Genomic DNA, 17487 nt, shown 5'->3' with positions numbered 1-17487 from the left:
TATTCTTCATGTTTTAATTTAACTCAATATTTAACATTTTGTCAACAACAATTTAGCAACCGCCTACTATCTATTGGTACGTTTGGCCTGCATTGAAATGCCCAAGATATGTTATGCCTAAATAAGTTGGTATAAGTAGGTATAGCCGTTACAATAACTTTCAAACACGCTAAGAAGACGGATAAAATGTATATCTATACGCTTTTGTGTAGGCAATGAAATTAATTTTGAGTGAACGTCAAAAATTTACCACATTTTGCCAAAGATTACATAGAAAGACATACACCTTTCAATAACATTAGCCAAAGATACATGAAAAATGGAAACTATTTCCTAGTAGACAGGATAGATACATAGAGAAACGTGGGGGATTACACTAATAGCGATTCGAAATTTGTAATGTTTCGAAAATTATAAGCCGTACATACAGCTATCTTAAACATTTAAATACATTCACGCTAAAATAATGTGAAGAAGTATCCGGACGAATTTCAGTTTAAGATCGAGCTGTAAGATACAGCAGCTATAGATTATCTATTGTACTAAATAGGCATGGCAAAGAACACTCTTTGTAGTATAGATAAATGTTTATTTTAACCAGTGCTGTAGTTATTAAAAGCATCATGTATCGATTATACGCATAGAGATCCCTCAACCATTTAAATTTGGAGAGATCCATGCGTTTTTAACGAAATAGTACGAGTGGGTGCTTATGTGCCATAGCATCCACTGGACTGTACTAGAAATAAACATTGCTTGTAAGGAAAACTCAATTAGGCCTAAATGTCAAAGCGTACATTCGCAAAATCCTCTAAGTACAGAAAGCATTGCTAGATACAAAATTTACAAATCGAAATTGAGACTTTTAAGTACATTCTACTTTGGTCTTTGATGTTATCACACTTTGATTTTTTCCTGTAAATAAGTCGTTGTGAATGAGAAGGAAAATAATAAAAAAAGATAAAGAAGGAAGACATTGAAAAAGACGAATGTTATATAGGAATGACTCTACAGATTTTGGTCAAGTTGTATAGGTCCACCACAGATACATATTTTATTTCTTTCTTGTTCAATTTGAATACTGTGCCCTCATACTTTTTGTAAGGGATCACATAAATACCAATTGAATTTGACAGCTACCTAATAAATCTAATACAAACAAATACATAACAACTTACTGTATGTACCTACATACAATTATATAAAAATTCTCTTTGTCATATTCTATCGTCAGATTTAAGGCCGGTTTTGTATTGTATTGATCCAATAATCGCTTGAAGGAAAACCCACAGCCAAAAACCCCTCGGTTTTATGAAAGAAGATTGATGTCCGAGCTGTGATTAATGATCAACAAAAATAAAATTAATTACCAAACAACAAACAACTTATAAAAAGCCAATTTGTTAAATATGTGATAAGGGGTTAACGTCTTTATTTTTACACGAGGGTGGTTCAACCAATGATAAAGCAGCGACAAGGGTATAATCAAACGTTTATACTAAGCATTCGTTTTCAACCCGATTATTGAATTATACTATTTCTTCCTAAAAGGTACTTATAGAACCGGCAGTTCTGAATTAGGGCAACGTAATTCTTACTACACTAAGAGACCAATCAGTGTTTCTTTCGCTGTTTTCGTCAAATTATTAGACTATGAGATGGCATAACGGCACAATATCGTTTCAGGAATGGAATTTTAAAATTGTTTAAGCATTGGTACTATCAGAAGTTTTTCTCCGATTTGTTTTGGTATAACTATCCAAATAAAATAAAACGTTGTATTCGGAAAGTACAATGAAATCGTTTATAGAATAAATATTAGTGCAGCTTACCGGTTTTCTTATTACAAACAGTAAGCAGGAGGAATATTTACGCTTTGAGACGGAAACTGTTTCCCGGCCCATTAGGAGCTTACACATCATTAACTCAATGGGTACAAAATATTGTACGTTGTATTTTAATGACGCTCTGAAAAATTGCGTATTCTCTTAGAAGTGGTAAAAAATCAACAGCTGAAGACTGAACTTTATAATAAACAGTGAAATATTCTGAGAGGACCTGAAGTATAGGGCGGGGTTTGAGATAATAACAGTAAAGCTAAGAGCTGGAGACAGAATTTGGCAAAACGTACGAATTCATGATTGGTCTCGTAATTTGAACACAATTTTAATACCTAAAATCTACTTAAAACCCATGGATAACATGGTATACTTCTAACGTTGACATAACGAGGTAGAATATCCAAAGCGAAAATAAAAATGCAGATGTTATATATTTGATACATGTCGGTCCTCCTAATTCGCCGCCTACGAAACGTGTTCGTCGCAGTAATAACACCACTATCGTAATGGCAGCTTCTGAACAAAATATTGTAACCGAAAATGCGAGGCTGAAACGAAAAAAAAATTGCATTAATTTTCTTCAAACACCAAAGTAACTCACTTTCCAGGATTGACTCTAAATATATTTCCGTGTACATCGTGGTAAATGGCAGCTATGGACCATGCGACGCCAATTCCCAGAAAAACGTTTACGGCGTTACTTCCCGTCACATTTCCTATACTCGCGTCCGCATGTTTATCTTGGGTGGCAGCTACTTTGCTTGCGAACGTATCTAGAAAGAAAACATTAGGCATAAACATTTCGAGCAAATGAACGCCCTTATATTACGTAATGGAAAAGCCCTGAAACCTAGTTTGCGCGAAGGCATCGAACAGGAAATTGGAAATCGTGGTTGAAAAGCAGAAGCGTCTGCATGTCTAGTGGGAATGGGGATGATTAAAAACCCTTTAACCCCAATAGACTTATAATGAATGCTTAAAATCAGAACTCTGATCAATCGGAGCATACCAGAAACTTTTTTGTTATTGGTTATTCAAATCCGTATGTTAAATATTATTAGGACTGGGTCTTTAGTGACTCTTTATTTTTTCACAATTAACACGATCTGAGCATCGGATAATAATACGGAAGTCAACAATATTCTATTTACCCATAGCTATTATTATTTTGTATAGAAGCGCGTTTTCGACACTGCAAACTATGGAATCTAGAGATTTGTTTAGTAGCTTTTTTGCGATTATTAATTCTTACATGCAAAATGATTAATTATTTTGTCTCGACAACAGCGTAACCCAATGTAGGAAGGACGGTCTAATTTATTTTGCTTTATATTCCATTATTAGCAATGCAAATAGAACAAAAATCTATATTCAATCAAAACAACGGCAATACAGTATTATCCAGTCAAAGGAGAACTTTTCTTGGAAACGCACCGGAAAACATGGAAATTTAAAAATAAAAATTATACTTGGAGATGAATCAATTTGCTACAAATGAAATTAAAAACAGAAAATAAATGAAACATTGTTAAATGTATATCCATAACTGACAGTTTAAGTTATCTTCCCATAGGTTTTTAGGTGATCTAGGGCTTCGGTTACTTCTGGTTTGTATAAAACGTCTTTACCGTCTTCTTCACAGTGTTCATCGACGGTTTTTAGTTTTTTTTTTAATTTCTTTGAGATCGGATGTGTTTTAACTTACTTGTAACAATAATTGCTATGTTAGGGATAGTAGGTATACTACTTTTTATTTAATTTACATTACCGCGTAATGTTTTATTTCATAGTTTTATCTACATGAAAAATCTCGCCAGCTGTCGTTTAATTAAAGTTTCTTGAGTCACTGAGAGCTTACCAACTCAAAGAACCCCTGCGCTAATTTAAAAAGTATACACCAGGCTAACCGCGCTAGTTATACGTTAATGAAACCTTATATTTATACTTTTACTGACGGATCGTTAACTTGTTCTCCTACCTACTACATAAATTCTTTTCGTTTCTTACATTTTCCCACCTTGAGACTAAAAGACTTAACCACATACAAAACATATTATACGAAATTAACCCTACTTGTATTACTCATAATGTCTAGGGCAGCTCACCACTCGACCACATTGTGTCGTACGCATTAAAGCATCCTCAGTAATCACCTTCTCGCTACTTGTTGAAATACTCTCCACTTTCGCTTTTTCTTAACCACGAAGGTACGAAGCTGTAGCCTTCTTCACTCGGTTACGCGGTAATTGTGGTTCTTCAGTGAAGACACAAACGGTAGGTACATGGTACATTTGGCAATTATCATGCTCCACTCAAGGTACGCTCAAAATTCATACAACGAAATTAAATAGGGATGCGCGTGAGCGTGGTTTCACCAATATATATGTCTCGTCCACACAATTCATTTTGCCTTTGTGGATACTTTCCTCCGGCACACCGTTTTGGAGATATTTGCTTTTAAAGTTTTGACATCACCACTCCCATAATCAATTCTTGAGATATAATTTATATCCGATCACGACAAGGGTTCGAGGAGAAGGACTATGGTGGGTAGAAATTTCGTAGAGACCTTTCATTAGAGTACCATCAAGGATAAAACTTCAGAAAAAAGTACGATAGTTGGTAGAAAACCGTTTCTTTTGTTGAGACCTCTCATTAGAATACCATGAAAAATAAAATTAATTTCTACCTCCTCCCCCCGCCGCCGGCCACTTATTGATCTCGAAAAAGAGTCGCGCAGGATAGTTATAGTTTCTACAAACCAATTCATTTCGAAGAGACATTTCATTAGAATACCATGAAAGGTAGACCCCCCCCCCCCCCATTTTCAAAAATGCTACTTGGAACCCACTATGGCATTGAATAAGCACCTTAAAGAAGTATAACTACATAGGAAAACATGAAATTGGTGTAAGGTGTGTTGCGTACACTGCAAAGTGGTTAATTACCACAAATATTGAAAGATATTTGGCCTCGGGCGGTAAATAAGGACTATTTTAAACAGGGAAACCAGTTATACTTAGGGGCCCTTTGTTTAATTGTTTTCCTTGTTTATCAGAGTTAAACAGTGCTGTCATATTTTTCTTTGTTATATCGAAAAGTAGCTTTATTTTATTTTATGTTTTTGCACCGAGTATTTCGGTAGGTACCTAGTCCGTTTTATTAATTGAATTATTTATTATTGATGTTAGTGATATTCCTTTTATACGTCACGTTTGACTTAAGATCCTCGTAAATCCATTTTAAAGTTTTGTGCAATTTACAATTAATAAGGTGGTTAAAGTTGCCTCTTTTTTGTGACGCAAAAATAATAAAGATGTTTGAATTGAGGCAGTTGGGTACTAGGAAAAAAGAAAATATTTTAGGAACATTAAAGAGAAGCAAGAAGACAAATTTCGAAAAAATCTTTTATTAACATCCAACACGTTGATTTATCATTTCAAAAACCGTGTATATCTTCAAACAGTTTTTCCAGTTTTTGGCGATTTTTTGGAAGTTTTTCTATAGGAATAATATTTTTTACTTTCGTTTATTAAAATATAACTCTTCCCAAAAATTTTGCTACCCCGGTCACGTCTGTACGATGGAAAAAAATAGATTTTTCATCCCCTTGAAGACGAGGTGGTTTTACGGGCCCAAAATTGTCCTTTTTTATCATAAAACAAGCTATGTTTTCTCCAAAACCCCTACGACTTTTTTTCGCAAATATAATAAAAACCGAAAAAACAGCTTTTCCGGTTTTTTTAGGAAAATCGGAGGGTATGTGAAAATAGTGCAGATACAAAAGTCGTTGATTTTTTTATTCTCTATAACTTTTATATTGAACATTTCAGCCTAAAATTAGTAGTTTTGCCACAAATTGCAAAACATTACTTTCCACCTCTTTCAACCCCCGGGATTTCATCAGCGGAAAAATTCAGCTGTTTTAATTATTTTTCCCTAAATTCTAATCATTTCACCTGCATGAAAAACCCGGTTTGAACCGGTAACTAATTTTTTTTGTCGAAAAATGTTATATAGCCTGGACCATTGACCATAAGGTGCTTATTCAATGGTTATACTTCTTCAATGGTACCACCCTACCTACTTAGTAATTACTTATAATGAAAGTCCGCATTCTAACATTAAATCTGAAATTAATTACTGAGGTCATTAATGTGCCTAAAATTACCAGATCCTTATATGGAGCTAGGTAAAGTTTGATTGTTTATTATGTAAAGATAATGGTCCTTAGAACAGTTCTTGTTGTTTTCTTATTAGATTAAACTACATTTTTTACTTTATTTATTGTTCCTTATGATCTTACATTTCAGATTGATCCTCCCTTAAATAAAATTGTTATTGGCATTGAATTATTCAATATTTTAATCTAGTTTATTCAAACTCAAAGCGCTTGCCAAAAATCTGGCAACGTTGGAATTTTAAAGAAGTAAAGAAATCTGCAAAGTCGGTAACTAGCTTTAAATTTGTGGTTCACTTTCGCCTACAACAGAGGGACGACAGAATCCTGGGCAGATTTTCTTATTTCATCAATTAACACGGGCATTATACTTCTGTAAGGTGCTTATTCAATGACTATGGTAAATGTAAGAAAAATGTTCGCCATCTTTTTTTTTAATTTTTAGATAACTAGGTCAAAAATTAAAAAAGTTACAGCTTTTAGAAGGTGAAACAATTAAAATTTTCGATTGATTTAGTAATACATATTTTCATTTTTAGAAATAAGTAAATAACTGTAAGTTCGTAGTTACATTTATAACAAAAGGTCTGTTATTTCTTCATGTTCTATGTACAAGGAAAAATATGTACTATTGGTCTCGAGATCCTTACGAATCCAAGTGATCCACAACGAAAATTTAATATCAACATGTGCTGTGGTATTATGGGGAGAAAAATTATTTGACCCGGTTTTATGGCGAAAGATACCTCAATTTAATAACAGACGAACTTTTTGGACGATATTAGTGCAAAGTCGAAAAGTTACGTACTTAGAACAAGATGGGGTGCCGCCGCACAACTTTGATAGAATTGCTGATGGTGCATGAGCACTACGTTTGATGGCCGTCGCGTTCACCAGATCTAACCCTTCTGGATTTCTTTCTTTGGGCTGTGTAAAAATAGTTATTTACATAAAAGTCAGGAAAATGATACATTACGGGCGAGGCCCCTTTGGGGCCGAGTACTTTAATTTTCGAGTCAGGTAATGACATTTTACTGATGAGTTTTGTATTAAATTTTACCCGAAATCTTTTTTAATATAAAATTTCAATTTTTATATAGAACTTTTGATTAACGTCAATCTGTCAGTGATGACAGGAGTCATTATAGACATTTGGAAATGTCAAACATGCGACCGGTAAAGTGACAGTGTGGCCGATAAAGTGACAGGTGCGGCGAGTAAAGTGACAAGCGGCAGGATACGTAGTGTGCTCTGCCTCTGTCATGGAAACTAAAATTTCCTGACAGAAAGTAGGCATGAAAATGAAGGTTTCAGGACGATTTTGGGTAAAAGAAAATTATATGCGCAAAACAACGTCATAAATTTAGAAAATTCTATTCACCGAATAATTAATTCAATTGGCTCACAGGCCAAAGCTTCCAATTCAGTGTTAAAAAGGTCTCAAAAATGTACTAAAAAAATGGAAACTGAACACCTTCTTTAACTTATCTATTGTAACTTGTAAGTTATTTTTATACCTACAATTTTCTTCACCTATTATTCTTATTTTGTTAATATATCCTACTGTGTTAGTCATATTAACTAGGTACTGTAATTCTTACGTTTCACTATACTCATTCATTCCTCGATTCATACTCACTCCCTTTCAATCAATATTCATCATTCGTCCCCACTCAATAAAATAAATTAACTTACCTATTACTCCATCACAGTACATCCGGTACCTAGGTACTATGTTATGTAGTTTTATCATTTTCATGGATAACGAGGTCCAAATGAAAATAATTCAAAAATCTTAGTTAAGTATTTGATGTATTTTGGCTATGGTGCATCAAGTACTTCTGTAGAGAATTTAATAAGCTGTCATGTGAGGTAATAATATATAGGGTATTCCAAATAAAAAAGTCGAATTTTTTATATTATCGGAACACTGCGATTAGGGAATGCAAAAATACCGCACATAAATGGACCAAGGGGACGACTCTGTTTGCTTTGTTAATGAAACGCATAACGGGAAAATTATTTTTAAAATAATTGGTAATTTTTTTCGTTAAAAGTGTACTATGATTTTTGAGGCACTTTAGAAGTTCACCTTTTTGCGCTTTAGGGGTGATTTTTTTGAGTTCTAAGTTAGACTGAAGGTACTTTTTTGTTGAATATTGTGATGATAAGCGATTAATTTTAATACAGAAGTTAATCGCTCAAAATTGCTTATTTGCCAATTTATTTAAAATTTTGCGTGATCCCGCAAATACCGGGATTGAGATTTTACTGCGGAATTGCATTCCCTTATTGCAATGTTGTTTTATTCGGATTCGGTAGAAGAAAAATACACAATTTTGATAATGTACCTAACCGTATTTCTAACTCCACAACTAAGACAGTTAGCAATAGATGCCGATTTATTTTGAACAGACTGTGCGTCCAGGGTGTAGAAACGGTTTACGCCCCATAGAGTCTTCAACGCTAATTTCTCTATATCGAAATATTTCCTGTCCTAATTAATTTAGAGCAAACTTGTGAATAGGTTCCTTTATGACTTGAAAAATTCTGCGCCTGTTCATGTCCTCATTTATTATTTTTCAATTTGGCATACCGCAAAAACAAAAATTCGATTTATAATTATAATGTGTAATTTCCTTAATTTCTCCGATTTCCCACCACAAAAATTACAAATGGGCACATTAATAGAGGCAAAAGCTTACAATGTACAAAAAACTTATTTTCAACTTTGCTGTAAAATAATTAGGGGAGAAAGTATTACAACATAATAAAATTACCATTGAAATCCCTACGGTGAGTAAACCGTTTACACACCTTGTATAAAAAAATACAAAAAACTGTTAATGGAATAGTATATATTTTTCATTTCTAAAGAAAAAAGTACTCGACACATCTTACACAGATTCAAAGGCAAAATTAAATGTCTGGACGAGACGTATGTTGGTGAACTTTCAGTGCAAATACTCTCAAAGGGCAGAAAGAACGTCTAGACGAGACACATCTATCGGCGATGTCAAAACTTAATTGTGAATATCTTGAAAATGTTGGAGGAAGGTACCTACAAAGGGAAAATGCAATATTTCGGCGAAATTCTCTAAGGGCTTGATTCTTCTTGCATTAAATAGCGTAGATTTTGAATGTATATCAGGCGACCGTTAAATGTTTATGTGTAAAAAGCCCCCTCCACATTAATCATCTACCAAAAAAGAAAGCATCTATAAAAATAGCATGCTACTACTACCTTATATGCAACTATTTACTAAGTTAATACGGTTTTAAAAAATTAAAAAAATCTATACTTATTCTATACCTTTTCTAGACCAACCGAGTGCCTTTAAAGCATCTTTTTTGATCGATAAGCGCTACCATGAGCACAAATTATCTGTGCCATGAGGTATGATGCTATGCCGCAACTTAGAAGAATAAATAACAATGTAGTTGCTCTGAAACCTCTGCCTTTGCCAATGCCAGGCATTCCAGATATCATGGAATTTATAGTACATTATCGCGTACTGTGTGCACGTACACTTTCAAAGCTTTCCAAGCCCTTCCAAAGCTCTCTGTATACCAACACCATGCCCTATCATAGTTTTCTGGGCCTTTTCGGAACTTTTTAGGCACGGACTTTCTTAAGCACTTCCCAGGGTTGTTTTGCCGTTTTTCTAAACGTTTGTCAACCTTTCTAGGCTGATCCTCCATAGGGAAGGCCATGGGATTTAGTAATGGTCTAAAATGGTCTCGGAAGCACCTGTAAGATCTAAAAAGCTCTGAAACATTGAATTTCCGTGCTCTATAAATGCTTTTCAGGACATTCGGAGTCTTCTGTACCCACTGCATCCAATGTAAATTTCCATAAGAGCGCCCGCCACAAAAACTCTATTTGTTTTTCCAAAAACAATTTTTTTAAGAACTATTTTATAAATTTAGACCTTTATCTACAAAATGTTCGGACTATTTTTTTTAAAAAGTTTATAGCAACTTAATACCGAATGTTTAAAGATTAGATGTTTCGCACCGATTATTGCGCTAATCTGTTTTATTTTTTTACTCTCGATCAAGACGATTTATGGAAAAAGTAAACCGACAGTTTTTTAGATAAGTTACTTCTAAACATGACCCCAAAAAATGAAATCATAATTTTTGTAAATAAAGTCTGTATCTTGGCGGGCGTTAAATCAACAATTTGAGTGTAACAAGTGGCGCCGCTGCAGAGTGTCAGTGGGAACTAACTAAGGACCAAGACAGGAGTTGACAAAGCAAGAATATCATCTTATCTCTTGCAGCTATAATCATCTATACACTATAATGTAAAAAGGTTGCGCTTAGGTAAAGAAGACTCTTAAGCAATTGAAAGTTTTCCAGGGCCTTTCCCATAATTCTACATCCTTTATACAACTGGATAGGCGTTCCTAGCTTAGCGCTATCGCTTTCAGGGTGTGTAGGTACCAAATATCTAGACATACATTAAAAGAAAAACCATTAGATTACGCTCGTAAAACTGCAATTTTTCCGATTTAATCTATCTCTTCTAATTTGCGAGATCCCTCGTTTATGCGAGCTTTGTGTAAATCCCCCACAAAAAGGCCTCAACCTTTTTTGTTCTGTAAATTTAAACTGAACAATATGTGTACCCTTAGGACCTACACACAGCACAATGGAGAAAATTGAAAATGTTTACCAGATATTAATTTTTTTGTTGTGCTTAGCTATAGGTCAAACTTGATTAGCATAATATTTCGAGGGAACTCTTGCGTGTTGACAACGTTATACAGAATTCCTCGAAAGGGAGGTAGGTAGGCAGCCGATTAAATTTTACTTCAATTTCACATGAAAATCGTTATTCCCAACTCCCTGTTTATAAGAAAACGTAAGCATCCAAAATTAAACGCTCTAATTTATAATTGTTGATGTCTGCGTAAACCTTAGCCGTGTGAAACGTAACGATTATATGCGTTTAATGGCCAAAGTACATTTTAAGCCATCCATTTTTTATACACGAGAAAGTTTTATCAACGTAGACTACGAAGACGCGTAAAAGCGGGTAGCTAAATTAGAAATAATTAAAGCACCCCTGCTCGCTATCTGTCTTTCTTAGGTTGGCGTTCCTCACACAAATTTATGGTTTTTTATGAGCTTTAATAAAGGGTTAGAAATTCAGAAGTTACCTGGTATGCTGGTACCCAGCGCCACAAACATAATTGCCGTTACTGAATCTTCTATCCCTAACGTTGCTCCAAAATGAGATGCTACATCACCAATTACGGCAGTTACGACACCTATACCTAGGATGGATATCACGAAACATAAATATCCTTTGGCAATATCTGAAACAAGACATTAGATGTATTCAAGTGTAGCTGAGGAAAACTAAGTTTGTATTCGCGATTCGTGGAATGTAAAAGCGCGTAGGTATCGATTTTGATGAAGTTCACATCTTGGTCTACCTTTTAATTTTAAGTTTCTGATTATTACCAGAGTCTTATATCACTTTCAGTTACCGATGGCAAGCAACAAGGAGTGTGTAAACAATTGCATAGTAGAAATAGTTATACCTAGTCATTTTCTTGACATAGGAGTTTATATACTTACGATGTATTGATCTAAAATTTTCCTTTGGGTGTTCTAAATAACGTATACCTACGCTTAGTCGTCAATTTAGAATTTGTGATGGCAATCTAACTTACACGATCGACTTATACCTTGCGTGCGAAGGTTTGCAAGAAAAACCTTGTATGCATTTTTCATTAAAAAAAAACCTTTCATTTAGAATTAGGGCTACTCGTCGCGAGATAACTTTCTCTTTCAAGAAATAAAAAGTATCGCAAACAGCTCTATTCTGAAATATTCGACCTTTATTTCGCACTTTATTCTCTCATTCAAGGCATTAGAGCGTTCTTTTAATCCCTTTGCCGTTGCTTTCAAAGAGACGTGACGACGGCGGTTACTACCACAAACGTCTCCTGTCGTAATCTAAACCCTCTATTTCTTCTAGTTTTCTAGCGAAGTTCAATCTGATAAAAAATGAAAGATTGTTTTCATTATAGAAAGCAGCTTCACATTGATCAATTTTGCCCCAATTTAACCAACATCGAAAGATACAGAGATACGTTTGGGGATTAAATTTAAATGGTCGATTTCTGGTTTGTTGTTTTTGTGATTTAATATCCGATTACGTGGCCTGAAATTACTTAGCAATTTGCATATAGACTAGTCGATATTTCGAAACATGGAAATTGGAGGAGCGTTTCATATTACTTTTTGACAATCAGTGTCATGCTTGTTATGTTGCCAAAGCGAAATCTCGACCAGACGCGAGATATACAAAATGGCGGCTAATTTGGCGATTCATGAACCGCACTTGAATGAGCCAGTAGATGAATCTTGGTGGGATTTTTCTAATCCTTTTAAAAATACGAGGAAGTGTCAAGAGCAGTGCTGGATTGCAGGGTAGAGTGCCTGACTTTGGTCAGTTCTAGAGCCGAAAAGTGAACCAAAAATCTGCTGGACGTAATTTAATAGGAAAGAAATGAATTCTGATCCTGATGTGTCTACCACGGGATACTTTCCATTAATTTTAAATACTGTACAAGAGTTATCCGCATTATACTGTGTTCTTCAAAGCTGCATTTACTGGCTGAAGAACTTGGCAAGAAATATGAACTTCTTACTGCTAATCAAGCATTGTAGCGAACATTCCAGAAATCCCGACAGACATCGAGGCGAGGTTATTCATCCGCAATAAGAGCGAAAGCGGATGTGTGGCAATTCTTCCGAGAAAAACGACGTGTTTATTGTAGAACATTCAGAACCGTTCAATATATAAGCAACTAAAGATATGATAGACCTATATAAGCGCTCCCAGGAACGTTCTTTTTGCGCAGTCTGTCTGTTGCACAACACGATCACTTGCTATGTGAAAATCGACGGGCAACTAGAAAGGCTTCTAATTCTCCGTTTCGTGTTTCGGCAAAATCGACCATGTGAAATATAAAAAAGAGTTTTATGTTCTTGAAAGTTTGCCCACATCGATAAACACATGATAAACATCATTTATATATGAAGGGTATTACATAATCGACATCTGCTTGGCATTCAAACAATTTTTAATAAAAAAAATATAATAAATAGACTTACCAGTTGGAGGAACAAATGCGAACAGAATTTTCCAAAATAACGTAATACTATGCAAGAAGTAATCGCAACAGGACGGTACTTTTTCCTCTTCCTCATTACTTGAGCTAACAGTTAAAGCTTCTATAAATTGCTCCTTCCATGATGAAGTTCCTATTAATAATGAGGCGTTCGCTCGCTGAACTAATTTATCAACAGTATTCTGCAAATAATAGAGAATTTCCATTACTTTTGGTGCAATCTGCCATTGTAATTGTCATTTTAATTTACAGTTACGGCATAAAAACAAAAAAACAGAGAGAAACCTATCTAATCTTACTAAATCTAAATTATAAAAACTGATTTTTAATTTATTCTCTCGCAATGTCGTAGGTTTACCATGGTCGTGCTATAAAAATTCGTAAGCAACAATAAAACCGTTAACACTTCCATTTCTTATTAGCGGTTAACGTCAAGGCAAGCTACGAACTTGTAAAACTAACAGATTAACAGATGATATTTGAATGCTCATATTGTAGCGAATATTCCAGAAATCCCGGTAGACATCGAGGCAACGTGAAAGATTAGTCATGGGCGATAAAGAGCGAAGGCGAATGTGACGCAATCCTTCGGGGAGAAATGTCGTGTTTGCTCTACAACATTCTGAGAATGTGGTTTGATATACAGTGGTATTCATTTAGAAGTGGACATAGGGATTTCCTATATCTACTTTTAAATGACAAAATCTTTTCTGAAATACGCCTAATTTTATGCAACCAAAATAATTCATGCGCACGCATTCGCAAATGAATATCACTGTAAAAGTAAATCTAATTGTGTTTCGAGTCAGTCCCAATTTCCAAGTCGCTGTATTACCTAAATAGTTCGCGCAGATATAAATTGTGCATGTCATGTGAGTGATAAATAATACCTACTTTAATTGTTATAAATCAATTTATTTCAAGACTGTCATAAATTTATTGTTAGTTACTTGTAAATAAATAAAGTACGTAATGAAATTTATGTTACAATAATATACTCAATCGCGGTGCGAAGGTGATATTAAGAGGCCACTAAATCATAACTGGCTCTCATACAACATCGTTTTCGGGTTAAGTGGAAGAGCACAAAGGGCTGCATGCCTCTTAGTGAACTTCGCCTTTTGGACGCCAAGTTGTATGTATAATATTGGTATTGTTTATATATTTGTCATAGTGTGTCCAAATAAAGTCATTATTATTATTATTATTATTATTTCAAATTGTTTTACTGTAGACTTTTTCAATTCATACGCAAGCGAGTTAAAAACTCCCCCTGCCCATTATGTATGGAATATAGGTAGTATGTATCTCTATAAATATTGACTGTATACAAAATTTTATATGAAAGTTGTTTAGCATTTTACTCCCATAAGGCGACATTCCAATATTTTTATTTCAGAAAACAAATGAATAAACCTATAAAGAGCGTTTAAAAAAGCGGTAGAGCATCTCCGTGTGACCTGGAGTCATTGGATTTGACCCATTTTCAATAGACTTGTTACATGTGGCATATAAGTCTACTGTGCAAAGTTTCGACCGAATAGGTTCAAGCGTTTGGCAGGGACAGAGAAGCGTGACCCCACGGAGTCATTGGATTTGACCCATTTTCAATAGGCTTATTACATGTGGCATATAGGTCAACTGTGCAAAGTTTGAACTAAATAGGTTCAAGCGTTTGGCAGAGACAGAGAGGCGTGGCCCCAAGGGGTCATTCGATTTTACCCATTTTCAATAGGATTACTACTTGTGCCATATAGGTGAACTGTGCAAAGTTTGAACCAAATCGGTTCAAGCGTTTGACAGTTATCGTGCTCACGGACAGACGGACAGACGGACACCACCGACTCCCCTATAAAGCTTTCATCGCTTTGCTCTGCCGCTTAATAACGAAAAACAATTGAATTTTTTTATATTTTTTCTCTTTTCAATGGCGTACCACGTTAGCATACGTGTAGAAAAAATTTAATTTTTATTTCAAGCCTTTTGTGATAGGTTATGCTACTGCCTTGCATTTAATGGTGAACATTTTGACCATTCATTACGATGAAAACCATTTTACTGCTAATTTCGTATGGTCTTCAAGGTTTAATAATAAACGTACAAGTTCATTTGTTTTATTTTGATGTGGGATATGTGGATTAATGTTATTGATCAAATTATAATAATTTTTTTTCAAATTTTTTTTGAATAAGGGTATAAATATGTTGCCTAATGAAAAGATGCACTGCAAATTAAAAAAATTCCATTGTTTTTATCGTTACTCATTTGTTTTCTGAAATAAAAACAACTGAATGTTATTATTATTATGGGAAATAAAATGTTAAACAACTTTCTTATAGAAAAATGTTGTATACATTCGATATTTACCGAGATATATACGATATTCCATACATAATGGGCACCCTGTATTATAATTAAATAATCTTTGGAAAATCTTGGTATAGTGTACATCTTTTTACATCTAATATTTATGTTGTTTGTATCGCCACTAAACGTTTTTGGTTTTATCCTTTCAAATTGTTTCTCTAATTGCGGAACCAACAAACTCTCATCTCTTATACAAATACTTTGGCCACTAATGGATTAATTCAGGGTATGAAGGTTCGTCCAACCCCTATTATAGAACGTATGTACAAAATTTAGTTCCATTCGATGCAATAGTTTACCCATAATATGGAAAAACGTCAAACATTAACAGTTTTTTGTTACTTTGAGATACTCTGCCCAACAGCTTTTCAGATTTTCCTTTTATGTCTAAGAATATGTGTACCAAATTGGTTCCAATTGGTTCAGGTGTTTAGCCGGAAATGAGAATACAGAGAGACAGACAGACCGACCGACATCATCGAGATTTTACTTGATTCGGATGCCTGAGCCTGGTGCTTCAAAACGTGTATTTCCGTCACAACAGAACAGGGTCATTTTTTACCTCATTGCATGCACCTACCTTTACTAGCGTGCGGGTTGTAAAAAAAACGAGCCCATCTGATGGATGAGAGATTTTGTATTTTCATTTAAGAATTTCTTCTTTTTATCAATTATTCTTTGGCTATGTTCACGGTTATTTGGTATTTCCTGGTGCAGGGAGAGAAACAAATAACAAGATTGCTTATGAAACTGCATGTCGTAAGAGACGACTAATAAACAGGACTTTTAGGGAGGTGAATTGTTTAGAGAGGTTAGTAGTCCGTCCGTCCGTCCGTCCGTCCGCTAACTTTGCGACGCTACTAGTTCTTTATCTTAAGAGCTATTGTTCTACTTTTTTCGTTATTTGGTTCGTTATGGTGTCGAGTCTTGTACCAAGGAAGGAATTTTTTCTGTACCGCTTACAAAAAAAGTTATTGCAAAAAAAACAAAAAACCGTTTTTGTACATTTAGATATTGCAGACTTCTTCGGGTCTTACACACAAAACCAGGGTGTATTTTTTTTTTATTGCGGAGTGAATTTTGATGTAACGTATCTTTAATATAATATCAGGATTCCGTCGCTCGTTTCAAGTTCGACACTTGATTTGTCAATTTTACTACCACCTTAAATAACGGTGTCTTTCTTCTCTCCGTTGCTATTTTCTTTTTAGCGCATTTCCACAAAAATAAAAAAAAATGCGCTATTGTGGCCACTTTGTCCGTCCGTCCGTCCGTCCGTCCGCTAACTTTGCGACGCTACTAGTTCTTTATCTTAAGAGCTATTGTTCTACTTTTTTCGCTATTTGGTTCGTTATGGTGTCGAGTCTTGTACCAAGGAAGGAATTTTTTCTGTACCGCTTACAAAAAAAGTTATTGTAAAAAAAACAAAAAACCGTTTTTTACATGTTCCATAATTTTACACTTTTGCCGTTTATTAACGATCCTAGAGATCGTTTATAATTTTGCATTGCTATCTGTCGCCTGCCGGTTGGTTTCTCCGTCTGTTCCTTTGTCTGTCTGTCCATCTATCTGTCCGTGTGAACGATAACTTTGTTTAGAAATGTTCGATTGCTTTTACATCTCCGTTAGTTATGAACTGAATTGCATGAAATTCAATATGGGCATAGCTTTAGCCATATAATACGCAATGCCAAAAGTTGAGTCGAATCGATTCAAAAGTCACAGTGCCCTTTTCGCATCTCGACCATTTATCACGAATTGCAAACTTTTTTACTTATAAAAGTATTTGAATGAAATTTGATACATAGGCACTTGGATAAAGGAAAATCAAACGCCAATTTCAAAATTTGGTTTTGCGCATGCGCAGTGCCAACTTTTTTATTTATGGAAGAATTTAAACGAAATTTGATACATAGGCACTTGGGATATAGGAAAATCAAACGCC

At 34.7% G+C, this 17487-nt stretch overlaps 1 protein-coding gene across 1 annotated transcript; it reads right to left on the bottom strand.

Moving 5' to 3' along the window:
- On the bottom strand, positions 1-13357 carry LOC116177642 (sodium/calcium exchanger 3-like; the record flags this gene model as incomplete). Its single annotated transcript, XM_031496666.1, is given in 4 exon segments — positions 1-2389; positions 2443-2614; positions 11190-11348; positions 13159-13357. Coding segments are annotated over 4 exon segments (735 nt in total), but the record flags the coding sequence as incomplete, so codon positions are not given.
- Between the last annotated feature and the right edge of the window lie 4130 nt (positions 13358-17487).

The sequence above is a fragment of the Photinus pyralis genome, unplaced genomic scaffold (assembly GCF_008802855.1).
Source record: "Photinus pyralis isolate 1611_PpyrPB1 unplaced genomic scaffold, Ppyr1.3 Ppyr1.4_LG1, whole genome shotgun sequence".
Lineage (NCBI taxonomy): Eukaryota > Metazoa > Arthropoda > Insecta > Coleoptera > Lampyridae > Photinus > Photinus pyralis.
The sequence above is the reverse complement of the archived record's forward strand: the minus strand, read 5'-3'. Positions and strand labels throughout refer to the sequence as shown.